The sequence below is a fragment of the Antedon bifida genome, chromosome 7 (assembly GCF_963402885.1).
Source record: "Antedon bifida chromosome 7, ecAntBifi1.1, whole genome shotgun sequence".
Taxonomy (NCBI): Eukaryota; Metazoa; Echinodermata; class Crinoidea; order Comatulida; family Antedonidae; genus Antedon; species Antedon bifida.
The window spans coordinates 646,004-663,195 of record NC_136232.1 but is presented as its reverse complement, the minus strand read 5'-3'; the positions used below and the strand labels follow the sequence as shown (position 1 = coordinate 663,195).

Genomic DNA, 17,192 nt, shown 5'->3' with positions numbered 1-17,192 from the left:
AGCAGCAGCATCATCATCATCATCAGCAGCAGCAGCATCATCATCAGCAGCAGCAGCAGCAGCAGCATCATCATCATCATCAGCAGCAGCAGCAGCATCATCATCATCATCATCATCATCAGCAGCAGCATCATCATCATCATCATCATCATCATCATCATCATCATCAGCAGCATCATCATCATCAGCATCATCATCGCCGCCCGCCGTTTTACCATTGTTCATTTCAGCCTTGATTCTTCAACTGTCACTGGATACATCTTAACTGACCAGCGCAAGTCATTTAGATACGGGTTTAGGCCTACGTATTTTCAATATTAGTATCCCTGTATCAGACTCCTGTTGCAGAGATTAAATAACCAGGCACTGGCTTATGCTGATACCTTTTATACATAACTAATCAATTAAGATACACTTAGGCCTATATAATATTATTTTATAATATAACATAGTGTACAGTATTTGTTACACAGTAAACTTGTAAAATTGGAGTACATAATAAAAACACTTGCTTGATTGCAACTGTATAAATATGTTATTTATTATTATTATTATAATAAAAATATCGAAAGTAGACAATATTGTTATTATGAAATGGTTGGTGTTGGTGTTTACTCATCGTAATTGCATCATGAAACCAAATAATGTTTACTATTATATGGTAACTAAATTTGACCGAATGAGAAATAAGTATTAGGATGTTTATGTTTATCATCTGTGTTGTTTTTATTTACCGTACCGGAGGCAATAAGAGTAACGTCTCAAGGTTAATATATTATTCAAGTGTTACCGGTAACTATACTACACTGTATCACAAGTTTTTTTTTTCATTTTCATTCGTAATTTCCGTCAGTGTTCAGTCGTTAAACCATTAAACATTTATCACATAAACAATTTAATTTATATTGTTGAGCCTACTAAATTGTTCCCTTTTTCGTTTGTGTAAATAATACGGTACTACTCTCGTGTAGGCCTACTGATGGTCGTTTGTGTAAAGAATACGGTACTACTCTCGTGTAGGCCTACTGATGGTCGTTTGTGTAAAGAATACGATAACTACTCTCGTGTACTGGTCAATAAGTGCCTATTGGTTCAACATTGCTATTAGTATTCAAAACATAGGTCTATATTTAGTAAATTTATTTTAATTAATTTCAATGCGGCGGCGGTGCAAATACATTTATGACAAGGGCCGTCGATTTATAAACATGAGACTAATCTGGTATTCCTTAACTTTACTTTTTATTTTGTGAGCGTCCCTAATGATCAGCTTCGGCTGGATGGACCACCCTCGTAACATTGTTGAAATAAAATAAAATAAATAAGTCTGTATCTATTTTGAAAATTTGATACACATCGTAGCAGCGTGGTACGCTGCTGTGATAGTTAATCTGGCTCTTTTTTATTTCATGATTTTTAATTTCTTTAATTATACAGTAATTATTTTCATTGTGTTGGAATTTCCACATTTCTATTACTGAATAATATTATTCAATAATAAACGGTAATTATGCAACTTTTTGTCCTAATAAGGGACAGTTACCTCATTATGATAATCGATCCGCGGTGTGATTTCCACCTCCTACGCTTTACCGGACATTTCCTCTAACCAACATGGCGGAAATAATATAGGCCTAACTACCTTATTAACTCATAAATATTGACAAAACAACATTATTCAAATAGGTATAGCATGTGTGTTTATTACGATGTGCAGCAACGTTCATTTCTTAAAACTTATCGCAATTTTGTTTTTGTGATTTTTCGCGATTGTTTTGTTATGCGCTGTTATTTTTTATGTATATAATGCGCTGCTACTCTAGCTTTAAAAAAAGTTATTGTGCAAACGTCCGTTGGTGGCGCTCTTTCCAATCAATATAAAAACAATTGTTTTTTACACCCAAAATATTGCAAAATGAACACAATTTCAGAGACGGATTTTCGGCGTTTTCAATTCCAAATTGGCGAATTTCTTGTTACTAGATATCCTTTCTTTTCAGCTTTGTGCTTTGCATTAGTTTGTTCTGAAAGAGCATCTCATGAAAGGTCAGATATAATGATTACTTTATTCTAGTAGGCCAAGGTTAAGCCTATATAAAACTTCAGCTGGGCTAGAGGGCGGTTCTGCCCAGGACGTCTTGGCGCAGAGACGTTTCGACCCATATAAGAGGTGTGAGATTTGCTTTAAAGTTTAAAGCTTTGAGCAATACAACTAGCAAGTAAATGTTCTGTTAAATTATTTTTACAAAGAATAATTAGTAATAAAATTAAAACATTAAAAAAATTTCAACCAACTGAATTTAGGCCTATAATAATATTTAATATGAAAATAAACATTTTTATACTAGGCCTAGGCTAGTAGGCCTATTCTAGATAGCTTGTTAAAAAACGACGACTAATTTATAAAAAAAACTACTAGGTCTAGGAAATTGCTAGTTTTCTACGGCAAATTTCGAGTCCTGAATTTGTGAAAATGTGATATGGCCAAAACCTTGTTTTCTTTCAAAAATATACAGCAAAGTTAAAAATACTGTTAATGTATTTTATTAATAAATTGTTTTTAGGTATGAAGGGTTTCCACGTGAATACATATTTATTTACTGTATAGTAAGTGTAATAATTGGGAGTATGATGGGATCAAAGACACAACGCTCTTTGTTTGCGTTGATAGGTTCAGCTCTTTACTTGATCAATTGTATTCTCACCCAAGGTGCAGATTTACAATTGAGCGAATGGCTTCGGGTAAGTTTGAAAGTTTATTTTTTTAACAAATAGAAAAAAAACTCTGTAGAAACAGTCTTTCCACTGTCCCGCATTGTGCTATGCCTGGAATTCCAAATGATGTACTGTAGCTGTATACTAATGCATTTTTTTTAGTGCGATGTGCCCAAATATGGTGGGGATATGCCCAAATATGGTAGTAATGTGACATCATCATGTTGCATAAAGTTTGATATTGTAGACAGAGCTTTAGTTGTATTTTTCTGGAGTAATCACGCCTACTCCACACATGCTTTAACTTACAGATAAATCCCCTTCTCCTGACATCATTAACTAAAATTGGATATTTTTCTGACTTTTGTTTATGGGCCTTTAATATTTTACTTTACAGGCTCGTCTCATATCCAGGGACACTGCTCTTATTGGTTGTAACTTTGTCATCGCAAGTCGCGCACACGAAAATCTAATACGACGCTACCGTCTACGTAACTTATATCCTGCTGGAAGCCGTCTACTCGCTCTTCATATTTTGTTTTATATTGCACTACTTTATTACAGTCCACAAGATAAAAAAGCGTTTTTATCACTTGTGCCACTTGGGAATATCATACTACCACTGTATATGTGCATTGGATTGACGTGCAGCATAGCACAACTGTCTGACTTGAAAATTTCACTTACATCAACAGTAATTATCATTCTACATCTGATCTTAGTAGTTTTTGTAGATCTTGATTTCCGATACTGGACGTCACGTAAAGTCGACTACTGGATGCAAGTTGAGATAGTTGCCAAGGATATTACCATATTTGGTGGACTAATGTTGATAAATTATACCTCAAATTTAAAGAAAAAATCTTAGTTAGCAGTTTCTATAATAATGCAAGGTTAAAGATATATTTTCCTCCAGAAAAAATGTTTTTTTTGTTGTTGAATACGCTATTTTAATGTCACATAATAGTTATTGACTTTGATCAAAAATTGGATTGAAAAAAAACCAAATTATTTACCTGAAAAAACTGTAATTTAACACAAAAAAGACTGGAAGTCAATGAGTTTTTGGTTGAATTTAACCGTTTATTTTGGTTTTTTGTATAAATGAAAACATTTTTTTCCCTACGGAAGTGATTAACTTGATTAAATGTGCGAAATGGCCTATTTATAGTCTTTATTAATCTTTTTCATGTTTCTTGGGAGACAATACATATAGAGAGGTGATTTTAACGTTGGTATTGGGTTGAAATATTTATCTCAGGGGTGGAAGGTCAACAAGTTTGAAACATGGTGGAATTACAGCATTCCGCTGCCAGGGTTTTTTTCAATATTAATTCTCTTTTTAGCCTAAAAGCACCATGCTAGAAGGCATGTGGTCGTATTATCAATCACACTTAAGTGGGAATTTTTTCTTAATAAATACTAAGTATTTCATTTAAGTCAATAAATATTTATATTTTTTTCTTAATTATTGTTCATCATAGTCAATAGAAAGTGTTCACTTATGGTAGATTGAATTATTTAATTTTAAGGGTATTTTCCTTAATTTGGAAAGGTAAAGCATGGAAACCTAATGTTCTTTTTTCGTCTGTTTTGTTTATGACATTTCTTGAGTGGTTTTGCTTATCAGGGTATTTCCGAATAAATGTTTGGATACTTAAAGATATATTGTCCCCCTAAAAAGATATATTTTTTTAAATATGCCATTTTAATGTCACAAAATAGTTATTCACTTTGACCAAAAACTGGAACGGAAAAAAAAAATGATTTACCTGAAAAAAATAATATAAAGCAAAAAATACTTAAATTGTTTGTCAGACAATGGTTTTTGGTTAAAATTAACATTTCTTTGTCTTTTTATAATTGAAATAATTATTTTTTGGGTTTTTTTTTTACAGAACTTTATTAAAACTGCAAAATGGCATATTTAAAGCCTGATTTGATTAATCCTCATTTTCATGGTTTTGGGGGACAATACGTACAATGTTATTATTATTAATTATTATTTGTTATATCTTTTTCTACATTTATGTTTTATGGACATCTGATGGGTCATTACATTTTGTTGGTTCTTCCTGTTCACAAAATGAATAGTAATATAAGTGAAAGGTGAAAACAAGATCATTTATTATGCTAAAAAAACTTGTCTTCCATCAAGTCGTCTTCCATCAAGTCGTCTTATATGGTTTCAGTAAATTATTTAAGTATAAACTGAAGTGTAACCTACTACAACATAATATATATAATAAAGTATATCATTTTTTCAAAAATCTCAATTCATAAATGCTTTGTTAATTGCATGTAAACCTTTTAAAATTGTATTATTATATAATACCTGATTTTCATCACACATACTTTTTCATACTATCTGTATCAAAAACAATTTTTACTATTTTTATTATTAGGCAAAATTAAAGTATATATTTATTATTAAGGTTTCAATATAGTTATACTGTACTCACTTTGATGTTCTTTTCCTATTTTCTACATTATATATTTTTGTTTTCTTCTATTGCAATTATGGAATAAAAAAACAGTTATTCTGAAGAAGAACCAACATAGTGTGGCGTGTACTTTCAGTTCGCTATGCTTAAGGACAAATTTCATAATAAAGTTACACAATATCCGACTCAGCGAACCATAACATATTTCTTCTGAACCACCCCAGCATACAGACCTGGCTTTTCTGGCTTTTTAACATCAATTTTGCAACTCAAAATGGTGCCACTGATGTTTTTCCACTATGTTATAAAACAAACACACACGGACAATCTTTTTACTCTGTTTTTAACAAAATATTTATTTCATATTCAAAATGTAATTATATTACTGTACATCAATTGTTGAATTACTGTCAATATATATATATATATATATATTGATTTTTTTTTACCTTTTGTTTATATTTCTATAAATACTCTTTATCTTTCAAAAAATTAATGGGCAGTTTTAAACAATAAAAGTACATTAATTCATAAAAATCATAATCTCCAATTAAAAATCTTTAAATCCTTGTCTGATAAGGTTGCCAGAAAATGATTGTTATTGCTGTAAAATGGGCAAACGTCAAGTACATTAGCATTCACTTGTATTTTTTGAAGTATTCTGCCGCTACCCGCATCCCACAGGTGGGCCTGAAAAAAATATAAATAATATATTATATTATTTTTTAAATAATGTGGTTTCCAAGTAAAACAATTTTTGTTTTCTTTTTCACACAATTCAAATACCACTTATATGAGAACAAAACCCAAAATTCCTAAATTTATATCTTGGTCGCCATTTTTATTGTTTTCATTCAAATCTTATTTCTGATTGAAAACATGATTTGAACCCACACCCCTGGTAACTGGCATGTTAAACACCAAACTATAGTGTCACTTCTGTTCATTTTTTTAAAATATTAGTGCAAAAGGTACAAGAAGTATACCATTATTGGAATGCAATAAACTGCCTAATTACAAATATGACACATTTCCTTAAGCTCTGTCCACACTAGTTTGACAAGAAAAAATGTGATGTGCCCAAATATGGTAGTGATATCGTGTCCATTAAGGGCACATCACATTTTTTGTTGTTTTGTTTGTTTGATGGTGTAGACAGAGTTTTAGGTTTAAAAAACAATTCTTACAGATCCACTGGCTTCATCCCCTCCACAAACAAGCAACTTGTCGGCCCCTGCAGGGCTAGGGAAGAGTCGTGAGCGTGTCAGTTGTTTCATGGTTGACCCACCGTAGAATGTTTCTATAGGAGTACATGTCACCATTCTTGTATCAGTAGCACCAACAGATTGGCATTGAAAGTTATACATCTGTAAAAATAAATAATTACAAATTATTTAATTTAGAGATTTTTCAGTGGGAGACCTAAACGATGATGTCATCATTCTATGGTATTGTAGTAGTGTGATGTACCTTGTACATGATGTAACTTGTTTGTTTTAATATCGTTTCGATCATGGAAGCAGCAACGTATATATCGTGCACATCGCACGTAGTAAAAAAAAAGCATTGCTAGGTAGACCCTTTACTTGGATTGACCGATGACAATTTTTTTATATTTATTGTTTAATTTAAATAAAAATATAACTTAAAATTTACCATTTTGGTTTTTTAATTATTTTGTACAAATTTGATAAATATGTTCATGTTTCGTTTTGGTCAACTACGGTTTTCTGTCCCGTAATAGTAATACAATAATATGGGCGGATCTTGCATGTCATTATATAGGAATTACATTTTCCCTGAAAACTACTTGAAAAGGTAGTTAAAACATAAATAGAGTTGTGCATATATTCCCTAACTCAAAGACTCCCAATGAAGTTTAGATTACTTAGAGCCTCTTGCAGATACATGATGTTTTTATTTGCTAGAACTATTTTCCATTTGTTGACCACAGTGGACCCTAAGTAATTCCTCAAAGCATTCCATTCATTGTAACGATTCCAATGTTTTTAAGAACATACCACACGTCTTGTATGTCGTACTCCATCACTTGCACGGTAAGAAGCCAATAGATGCCGTGTTCGTTTCTCGAAACTCATTCCAGTGCATCTTCCTAACGACACAGTAAATATAACATTTATTTAGAATTTATACGATTAGAATTAGAGATCGAAAGACTACTAATTTTCCTGAAATATTTTGCTTTTAAACAAGAGTTTGAAATAATAATTGAATGTAAGACTTATAAACAGATTATAAAAGGTTCCTTTAGGCTTATCTTCAATACTATGCAGCAACATATATGTATCAACATATGTATGCAGTAGCCTGCATAGACAGTACTTCAATTCAGCTTAGTCATGTCCAATTGGTTTGTGGGAAGACATGACACACTTGATTGCTTCTTACCACTTCCCAAGTACCTCTAAAGCTCTGTCTACACTATCAAAGTTTATGTGACAAAAAAAATGTGATGGGCCAATGTGAGCTATTATCACCCTGTACTTTTGATACTGTGTTTTGAATGCAAATAGATGGCGAGGAGATTCTTGTGATACAGAAGCATAAAATATCCTCTCTCATACTGTTCATCTTTGAGCTTTTTATACACAGTATATCAATGTTAATAGGCATAGGGATTGAAAAGACCAGTGCCCCTATTATAATTAATGAGGTTTAGTAATTATGAAACTCACTATCCATATCCAGATTGTGGCAGAACCACTCAGCACCTTCCTTCTTTTCCCAAAATCCATTAGTTTCCAACGTATTCATTAGTAATCCAGAAGCACTATATTTAATAAAATTAATATTATGAATGAATATTATATGATTCAAATAGTATATTAGTCAAATAAGTAAGAAAATGTATACAGTACCAAAGACTATAGGGACTTTCAGATTTGAGTGAACATGCACATGGGTCGTAGTCGACTGTTACTCGTCGACAGATATATGAACGTTTAGATTAAGTGGACATTCACTGGCACGTCCAACGTATGACGTAATGCCCTTGGGATCTGACCTTGAAATCTCTAGTAGCGCTCATCCATGGGCCAGTGGAAGTACACAGACTTAGGCTAAGTGTGTAGCTTAGGCAGCCTGGATCTTTAATTTTCGGAACAAAGGTTGGCATAGTAGTGATAAGACTCAGGCCATAACCTGTTCTCAAATTTGCCAGTCAACGTACCAGTCGCCTAGTGCATGCGCATATCATGAAAATGACGTCATACAGTAGGGTAGCAGTCGACATAGAGGAGGCGCAAATCTAAAAGTCCCTAATATTATTTGTAAACTTCTTTAGGATTTACTATTTGTAATATTTTTCTCTTTTTTCACTTTTGACTTTAATAGATCTGTAATAAAAGTTTATTTTTTAGAATATATAATACATTAAACTTACGAAGATGGTCCACCAACGGGTACATACACCAGAGATACCATTGGAGTTGAATAATTATTATTGTTAAGGACTTGAACTGCTTGATTGGCTTGCCTTGTATCGTAAACCAACACAGACCCATTCTGCAAGCCACCATAGATATAGTTCACATCGTCTGTGTTCCATGCACATGCCCAGAATTGGAAATCAGATTGGAATCTTAAACAAAATAATCAACTTTTTCAACATATTCTTTTATAACACACCATTTAATCTCTAATAATTTTGCATTTTCTCCCATTTCAATGATTAAAGGTACTATTGCACCAGTGTACCAGGATTTAAAAAAAACGACAGGGCCTAAAAAAATGGTGGAATGATGTCCTGAACTTTATTTGCATTATAATTTTCAAATTTGAATCAACTTATGTGCACTTTTGTAAAGAAAAAATGGAGTAGGCTTGAATATTTTGTGATGGGAACATGGGAAAACACCTGTGGATTGCACTGTCTATAACTGTGCTTCAAATATTTGTGGGGCCTAAGCTTTCAACATTCGGTTCAAGATGGATGCAGCGAAATAATTGAATAAAAGTTTACTCTTAGAACTGTAGAAACAAATGAAAGCAAGATTTCTCCCCATTGAACTTAGAAACATTCATTATTTGTATAATACAGTAATAATAATAGGAAGAAAACACCTAAATTGAGGTATCACTTTTCTCTTATAGTTGTTTCTCTACCTTCAATTGAACAACATATTGAACATAACATATGCGCATATAGAACAGATTTTGGAACATACGTTTGAACAGTATTGAAACTGCTAATGCTGGTTATCTTCATTGTTTTATCTGCAGATGCAGTGAGTAGCAGGCCATCTTGACGTGTGTTGCAGCAAAGATCTCTAATCAAATTCTTATGTATTGAAATATACGCATTGCTGTTATCAATTGCACTAATCTATATAAACAATTCAAAATAAAGCAATTAAATATTTAATGAAAGCACTCAGAAGTGAAGTACTTCGCAAAATATTGCCACAGGCGCATGTTGATATTTTGGCTCATGTTAAAAGAATACAAATTGTTCTGTTTTTTTATTTGTGAAGTTATTAAAGAACCAATTTTGTTAAATTTCAATAGACATGATCTGTAAGGATATACCTATTTTACACCAAAAAATTCAGAATGATTAAACAAACAAAGCAAAGACAAAGTACTATACTTGGCAAAATTATATTTTGCTAAGTAAAAATGTAACTACATAATTCCAGTATTATTCAACAAAGTGTCTCCACTAATTATAGGTTTGCTGTAGTGTTAAAACATAATATTTCCCTGTTTTGTTTCATGAGAAAGTGTTAGTGTTCCTAAGGAGAGGTTTTACTGTAATTAAATTAGGATAAATAATTATATTTAAAAATAATTATCTAGTTCTATACATTTTTATAAAAGACTGGGACAGTTATCGGTACATTTTTTAGATATTGTACACTGGTAGAAAGTAGTAAATTTAGACAATCCAGTTTTGTAATCAATCTGAAAGAATTAGAGGTATTTTTCAAACCTTTTTGACACCAAAGCCCGGGAACAGTTGCTGTGGTGATGGCAAGGAAACCAGAATGGCATCATATGTACTATCAAAGGTCATCACTCTACATTTTCCATTCTAGTATTTAAAACAAAATTACAGTTAAACATTTTTTTTAATCAAAGTTCAAGGGTCATTCAATAACAAAGAAACATTATTTGAATTAGTTTACTTTTACATCTGTTTTATTTATGGGTAATTACACTATTATTACAGAATTGTATGCATTAATAGTATTATGAATAACATTTTATTTTCATTCCATAAACTATACAAATTCTGAAATTGTCTTTTAACTTTATAATCTACTCTGTATATCTTTATCACTATTTAGTATCTATTAATTTGTAAAGAATTTGTAAAGAATTTTTTTAAATTATGAAAAGATTTTTAAAAAATGAAATAAAATAATAGTGATAAAATAAACTTTGATCAGTGTTTGTAGTAGGTCAAGTGTAGTTGACATCTTTATTAACATATCCATACATAAACAAATAATTGGATTAAAATTAAAAGGTGTATTTGTTTTATAAGGGAGCAAATAACCTACCGGAGATACTTGAATTGTCTTTTGTAAAACGTATTTGCAGACAGCTTCTGAGGATGACTTGCTATTAGATGAATTATGCGCCCTATTTCTAAAGAAAATGAATATTTGATTGCATTTTATGTGTTGCACTGGTGTTAAGTTATATGCATAGTACTGGAAGAGAAATTTATACTCTTTTTCAGTACTGTGTAAAATATAACAAAAGTCTCATAAGTAACTGATGAACAAAGAACTGTGGTCTGACATCGTGAGCTCCACCTCGGATGAATCTGCTTGATGATGAAGAACTATAGTCACAGACACTTCTATTTCATATATCCGGCCTTGTATAACCACATAGATATTATACTACAGCACAACCACTATTAAAGAGACACATTTGGGACCCAACTGTCCCTTTAATAGGGGTTGGCTGTATTGTTAAAACATATTGCACCAAATTTGTTTCACAGTGTCCTTTTAATAGGAATGTCCCCTGAAAAGAAGTGTCCCGAAGCAGTCCCAGACTCTTAATAAAATACTGTATAATTAATATTTCTATGAAAGCGCCTTATATGTACTAATTTTGTTATTATACTACAACAATTGGGTAAAAATCTTAAACCAGAGGAACCTATGAAGTATGAGAGCAACGTCTGAGGGTAACTGTATCCCTGCACTAGATGATAATAGTATTTCATAGAACAGGCTTCTACTCACTTCTGATTTAAATGTACACTACTTTCATATGCCTTCATCTTCATTTTCATATTTTTACTCTCCTCAATTGCCATCTGATATTTCAAACGAAATTGTTCGGCCTTGATTTCCGCACTCCTCCGCATTGATTTCTCATTTTCAAGATCCTTAAGTGCCCTGTCCCGTTCAGCTGTGTCCGTTACTTTCAGTGCTTTAACATACAAGACACGAATATCTCCCTTTTTGGCTTTTGCATTGCATTGTGGGCATTTTCCATTATTTCCTTTCAACCATTTTTCAATACAACTAAAAAAATATACAATGTTTTATATTAAAAATATCATATTTTAATGCAACGATTCCAGTATCCTTTTTGGATATATAATATCTGACATAGTGACAGATAATTATCACTTGAACATTGAGAACATTTTTATTTTTGCAGCCATCATCCTCTATGTAAATCGGAGGATGATGATGAGGATGAATAACAGGCCTGGAAAAGTCAAGCAATATTTGTGTATAAATATTTTCCGCTGCCAATATTTTTTTTTTATCTTATGTTGTCCTTGAACGCTAATTTTCAAAATGTTTTTTAACTCAAAATACAAGCAAATTCTCACCTTTGACCAAAGACATGACCACATTTGAGGGAAGCAACACGATGCGCTCCAGAGTTGGTCCATGCTTCGTAACAAATGATGCAGCATTGCTGAAAATAAAAGATGCATTTTATTATGTTTTTTGTTTTCTTTGCTGAAAAGCAACAGATAAATCACTACTCTCTACTGACCCATGTTAGATTATAGGCAGGTGATTGACTGAGTGGTTAAAACAGTGCAACCATAATCCATAGCCATAATATTGGTAAAAAGGGTCCGAGGCTTAATCGTTCCATGGTTCGGGTGGTAGAACAAGGATAAGGACTATAAACCGTAGGTCCAATGTACACAAAATGCTTATGTGCACTTTAAAGAACAAAGCACATCTTTTGGGACGAGTGGAGGCCACTGTTACACATATCAGCTTGGGATCGTCTCCCGGTGTGCTGATCATCATAGTCCTGTATGTTGGACCATCTGGGAGAACAGTTTATGACTGAAGAGGTCACCCAGTATAAATAAAAACCAATAAATATGGAGCTATTTCATAACAATGCTGTCTTGTACTTGTGTATAGGCAAAAAAAGAGATAGATAGAATTGTCATGTCTGCCAATCCAATCCACTGTATGTCAGTGGGATATCTGGTGTAATCTAATTCCAAGTAAACACTGTACTACAGTACTCAAGTAGTAGTAGTACAATAATTTATATCAGGGTCGCTTGTTTTGTGCCATTTACTGTTATTGCATAAAAGAATATTGCTATAGCTACTAACCCCTTCATCATCACTACTACTGTCCTCTTTTTCTTTCTTTGAATCTTTCTTCACTGCAAAATCTAACAGGGACTCATTTACAGATGCGTTTACTGGAATATTCTCAACCTCCATTGGTACTTCTATTGGAATCTCCGTGATTTCTACACGATTTTGATTTACAATAAGTTGTGACGAAATTGGCGGGTCAACAGTCAAAGGTTGAGAAATATTCAAACGTCTATTGTTAACAGGTATCATAACATCCCCAACTTGTTCATAATTGTAGGCCGAGGATGTTGTTGCTGGTAAACTTGGAACAGACTGAACATGGGCAGACTGAGCAGGTACCATTAATTGCCTAGCTGCTATTAAAAAATGTTGTCCTGGGACAAACGACGACCCAGAAGGAAGCATGGGCTCCCTGACTTGCTGCTGAATGACAGGCTGGTCCGATGGTGCTGCGTTTCTACTAACAGGTTCATCATCAATGTCAGTCTCATCAGATGAACTCTGAAAGAGATCCGTTTCACTGCCTGAATCTTCAGCATTATTGTGTGGTTCTATTACTTCTACGTCTGTATCAGAATCTATAAAAATTAAAATATACTTATACTTTGTACTTACAAATACACTTTGAGTGCTGCCTTTATGATTGGTTTAGGCCATCTAAAAGTAGGTGTGTTAGTTATAAAACAAATAATGAATGTTTTTTATTCATACAATGGTACAAATAATTGCATTCTGTGAAAGATTGTTTATATTGCCACTTGGCTTCGCCTATCCTTTCATCTTTCACCTCATTATTTGTACCATTGCACTCATAAACATTCATCATTTGTATATTTCATGACCTGAGTGGGCTCAAATAAAAATAAATAATGTGTTTTATTTCTCTTGATTGAAAGTGCTGTTTTGTTTATTGGTTGTCATCGATGCCTAAACACAAAAGCAGACAACAAATAAAACAATTATTTCCACGACAGTCTGTAAATGTTTAAAATAACAAATATAAAGCACTGTCTACACTATCAAACTAGTTTGACAAAGTGTGATGTTCCCAAATATGGTAGTGATATTCCCAAATATGGTAGTCATATGACAGCATGTCCATATGGGCACATCACAAAAAGTTTGATAGTGTAGATAGAGCTTTAAATAACCTGGAGATTGCAATCGTCTTGATGGGCGTGTATGTAATCCTCTGGTTTGGCCAATCATTAAGACGCTGTCACTATCAGAATCAGAATCTTCATCATCTGGTATTGTGATGACCTCTTGCTGACCTTGTTCCATTTTAAGAACATCTCTTAATTTAAAAACTCTTCAAACTTCAAATTAAAAAAAAAAATGTATTATATTATTAAATATAGGTGGCCATTATTATTATGTGGGTATTCTTGTTTTAAATTGCCCAAAACCAAAACAGTAACAAAGGCTTTGAGCAGTGCGTTACATACTAATCTATGCCTGGGTTTTATGACATAAAATGATGTCAAGTACGTGGTAAATTTAACTTATTATATTTATATTTTTCTTTTCAGAAACGAGTTAATAAAATCAAAATTTTCATTCAACACGTCAACAAAACATCACTTATCACAGAGGGCAGTCTTCAGTTTCGGAATAAACCTAATCAGTATTTTTACATTAAAAATGTTTAAAAAAATGTACAATTAAAGCCCCCTTCCCTACGTTTTTAGATCTAATTTAAGATCACAAACTATATTTAATGTAAAAATAATACTATATGGTCCTATTGCGATAACTTTTTTCGTCTTTAAACGGTTAAAAATGTGAAAAATAAGTCGATTCTAATAATTATAGCGGCCCGCTATAAATCCCAAAATGCATTGCGCGCGGATTGATATTTTTGTTTTTCACCTGTAATTCGCCCACTTTTCGATCGATCGTGAGGCCAAAACAAATGGAAGACTCCTAACTTTTCAGCGAAAATACCCGGTTTTCCCCAATTTGTATCAACCGAGTCTGGCAAAAATAGAAAGACAATTAATGCAGCAACTATACAACGTCAGGCTAGGTATATAGCTAGCGTACGATGTTCGTACGTTACCGATGTTTACCAGCTAAGCCTACAAAACTAAGCCTAGCTAGGCTAGGCCTAAGACCGTCCACGAGAGGTCGATCGCCGCGAGCTACTTAGGTAGTGCATTGTTTCTCACTTTTTATCATAATTTACCATAAAACGTACATTTAAGACAAGGAATGACATGGTTTAATGTTTTTAAAGTGATATATATGTATTATTTTCCAAAAAACGTCCAAAATTGCAGGGAAGGGGTCTTTAAATATCACAATTAAACTTTAGAATAATATTAAATATAAATTGTTAGCATGTAGTTGTAGTAATGTATAACATTTTATGTCATAAAACCCCACCGGGCGATGATTAGTATGACGCTACCCTACTAAACTACTACTAGAACTCACTAACTAATCCGCCTGGCCCTAGCTAGAGTAGTCTAGATGGCCTCCTCCTAGTAGTACTAGTAGGCATAGGGTGTAGTTTGGTCGGATCCCACCTAGTCTACTACTACTAACTTGTAAGCTAGCTAGGTTCTCTCCTAGCCTAGGGGGGCCTAGCTAGCTAGTAGGCTAGGCCCGCTGCAGGGGCCGCCTAGCTAGGCTTACTTTTTAGTACACACAGTTCAGTAGGCCTAGCTTGGCCCTGACCTGCCTGGGCAGGGGGCTCTAGGCCTAGGCCTAGTAGTAGTAGACCCTAGTATTAGGCCTAGGGCCTAGTCTAGTAGTATTAAATTATTAGTTAGGCCTAGACCTAACCTTAATTATTTTACTTCCCTACTACTAGATCTAAAAAAATATTTGTCCTTGACTACTTTACTTCATTTAATTTTGTAAACAGAGGTGATTTTAGCCGTTAGCGCGCTAAACTGCTATGGATGACTGCACAACAGCATGCACTCTTGGAGGTATATTCAGAGGTCATTCTGACGACTGGAGCATTCTCTACTTCTCCACGGAGCGCCATTTATGCCTTTATTAACTTCAATAATAGAAATAGTACTACGGTAACTGCTCAAGTGGACCCAATTTAGCACCAGGGTAGCACAGTGATATAAAATAGAAATAAAAGTCACTACTCTTAATATCGTTTCGTATATACCCATATCACAAACTGACAAACAGAAACATCTTGGCATTCACATTGATTCAAATTTATCTTTTTCTTTTCATGTAAATAAACTCCGTTCCAAATTGGGCTTTTCCATCTCCATCTTATCGCGTGCTCGGTCATTTAATTAATAAACTCACATCCATACTCCTCTATAACACTAATAACACTATAATCCTCCCACACATTGACTATTGATGTAGTGTTTGAGGAATCAGATCGAATATTGACCGAATACAGACCATTCAAAATAGAGCACTTCGCATTATCCTTAAACCTCATCCTCTCACACCACGAACTAACATTTACAACACCTTAAATCTTCATACAGTCCAAGATCGCATGCATCTACAACCGGGCTGCCTTGCCTACAGGTCTGTAAATGGTCTTCTCCGGAATACCTTGCCCTGCGTCTTGCCAGAATTCCAAATCATCGATGTACCTGAAGTAGTGTCAGTGAGAGGAAATTTGTCGTCCCTTTCCCTAAAACTGAAACTTTTAAGAACAGCTTCATCATCTATAGAGCACAACATACCTGAATTTTCTACCCACCAAACTAAGAAATGCGGTAACAATAAATAATTTTAAGTCTGCTCTAAAAAAAATATTTAATCCCAAAAGAAAAAACTCAACGTTTTGTATAGTATTGTAGGCTATATTTTTGTATTTAAGTACATATATTATATATTTAAATTTTTTGAACATAGTTCATCCGTTTTTTCATATATGTTTTTGACTGTCTGCATATGCTGTTTAGGGTCACTCTCACAAAATAAGGTTTAATAAAAAAATAAAATAAAGTCACTAAATTTTAATATCTTTTCGTATGTTAATACAATGTGCTCAAGTGGACCCAATTTGGCCCAAGTGAAGCACAGTGATATAAAATAGAAATAAGTCACTAAATTTTAATATCTTTTCGTATAAAACACTGTGCTCAAGTGGACACAATATTGGTACCAGGGGAGCAGTGATATAAAATAGAAATAAAGTCACTCAAGTTTCAATCTTTTCGTATGTTAATACACTGTGCTCAAGTGGACCAAATTTGGCGCCAGTGGATTTTTTTTTAATGGAAAATAATGAATATTGTTTATCTTTTATTTTGAAAGAGAGATATTTTGAGGATTGTAAATGTCAAGTGGAACTTTTTTAAAATCAGAAACAAAGTTGCATGGCATTATTTTCCATTAAATAGACTGCCATAAAACCTCGAAAAGAAGCCCATGTGCTCCTTCATTTTTAGTACTCTTGGGTGGGCTTCTTTTCCACATGGAGTTCTTTTCGAGATTAATTTTGCAAACTAAACGAGGGGAAC

The 17,192-nt window shown here is 33.3% G+C and overlaps 2 protein-coding genes across 2 annotated transcripts; one reads left to right on the top strand and one right to left on the bottom strand.

Moving 5' to 3' along the window:
• The first annotated feature begins 1,871 nt into the window (after positions 1–1,871).
• Positions 1,872–5,085, top strand: LOC144848116 (transmembrane protein 101-like). The gene is made up of 3 exons (XM_078704809.1): positions 1,872–2,046; positions 2,565–2,742; positions 3,113–5,085. Exons 1-3 carry the CDS (start codon positions 1,916–1,918, stop codon positions 3,581–3,583), a joined length of 780 nt encoding a protein of 259 aa, XP_078560935.1. The 5' UTR covers positions 1,872–1,915; the 3' UTR covers positions 3,584–5,085.
• A 428-nt stretch (positions 5,086–5,513) lies between these two features.
• Positions 5,514–15,687, bottom strand: LOC144848113 (E3 ubiquitin-protein ligase rfwd3.S-like). Its single transcript, XM_078704805.1, has 13 exons — positions 15,584–15,687; positions 13,884–14,051; positions 12,742–13,310; positions 11,986–12,074; positions 11,384–11,668; positions 10,685–10,772; positions 10,111–10,212; positions 9,347–9,504; positions 8,563–8,760; positions 7,856–7,950; positions 7,181–7,272; positions 6,347–6,526; positions 5,514–5,849 (listed from the first exon to the last, which is right to left on the bottom strand). The coding sequence occupies exons 2-13, from the start codon at positions 14,014–14,016 to the stop codon at positions 5,697–5,699; spliced, it is 2,142 nt and encodes a 713-aa protein (XP_078560931.1). The 5' UTR covers positions 14,017–14,051; positions 15,584–15,687; the 3' UTR covers positions 5,514–5,696.
• Positions 15,688–17,192: the final 1,505 nt, after the last annotated feature.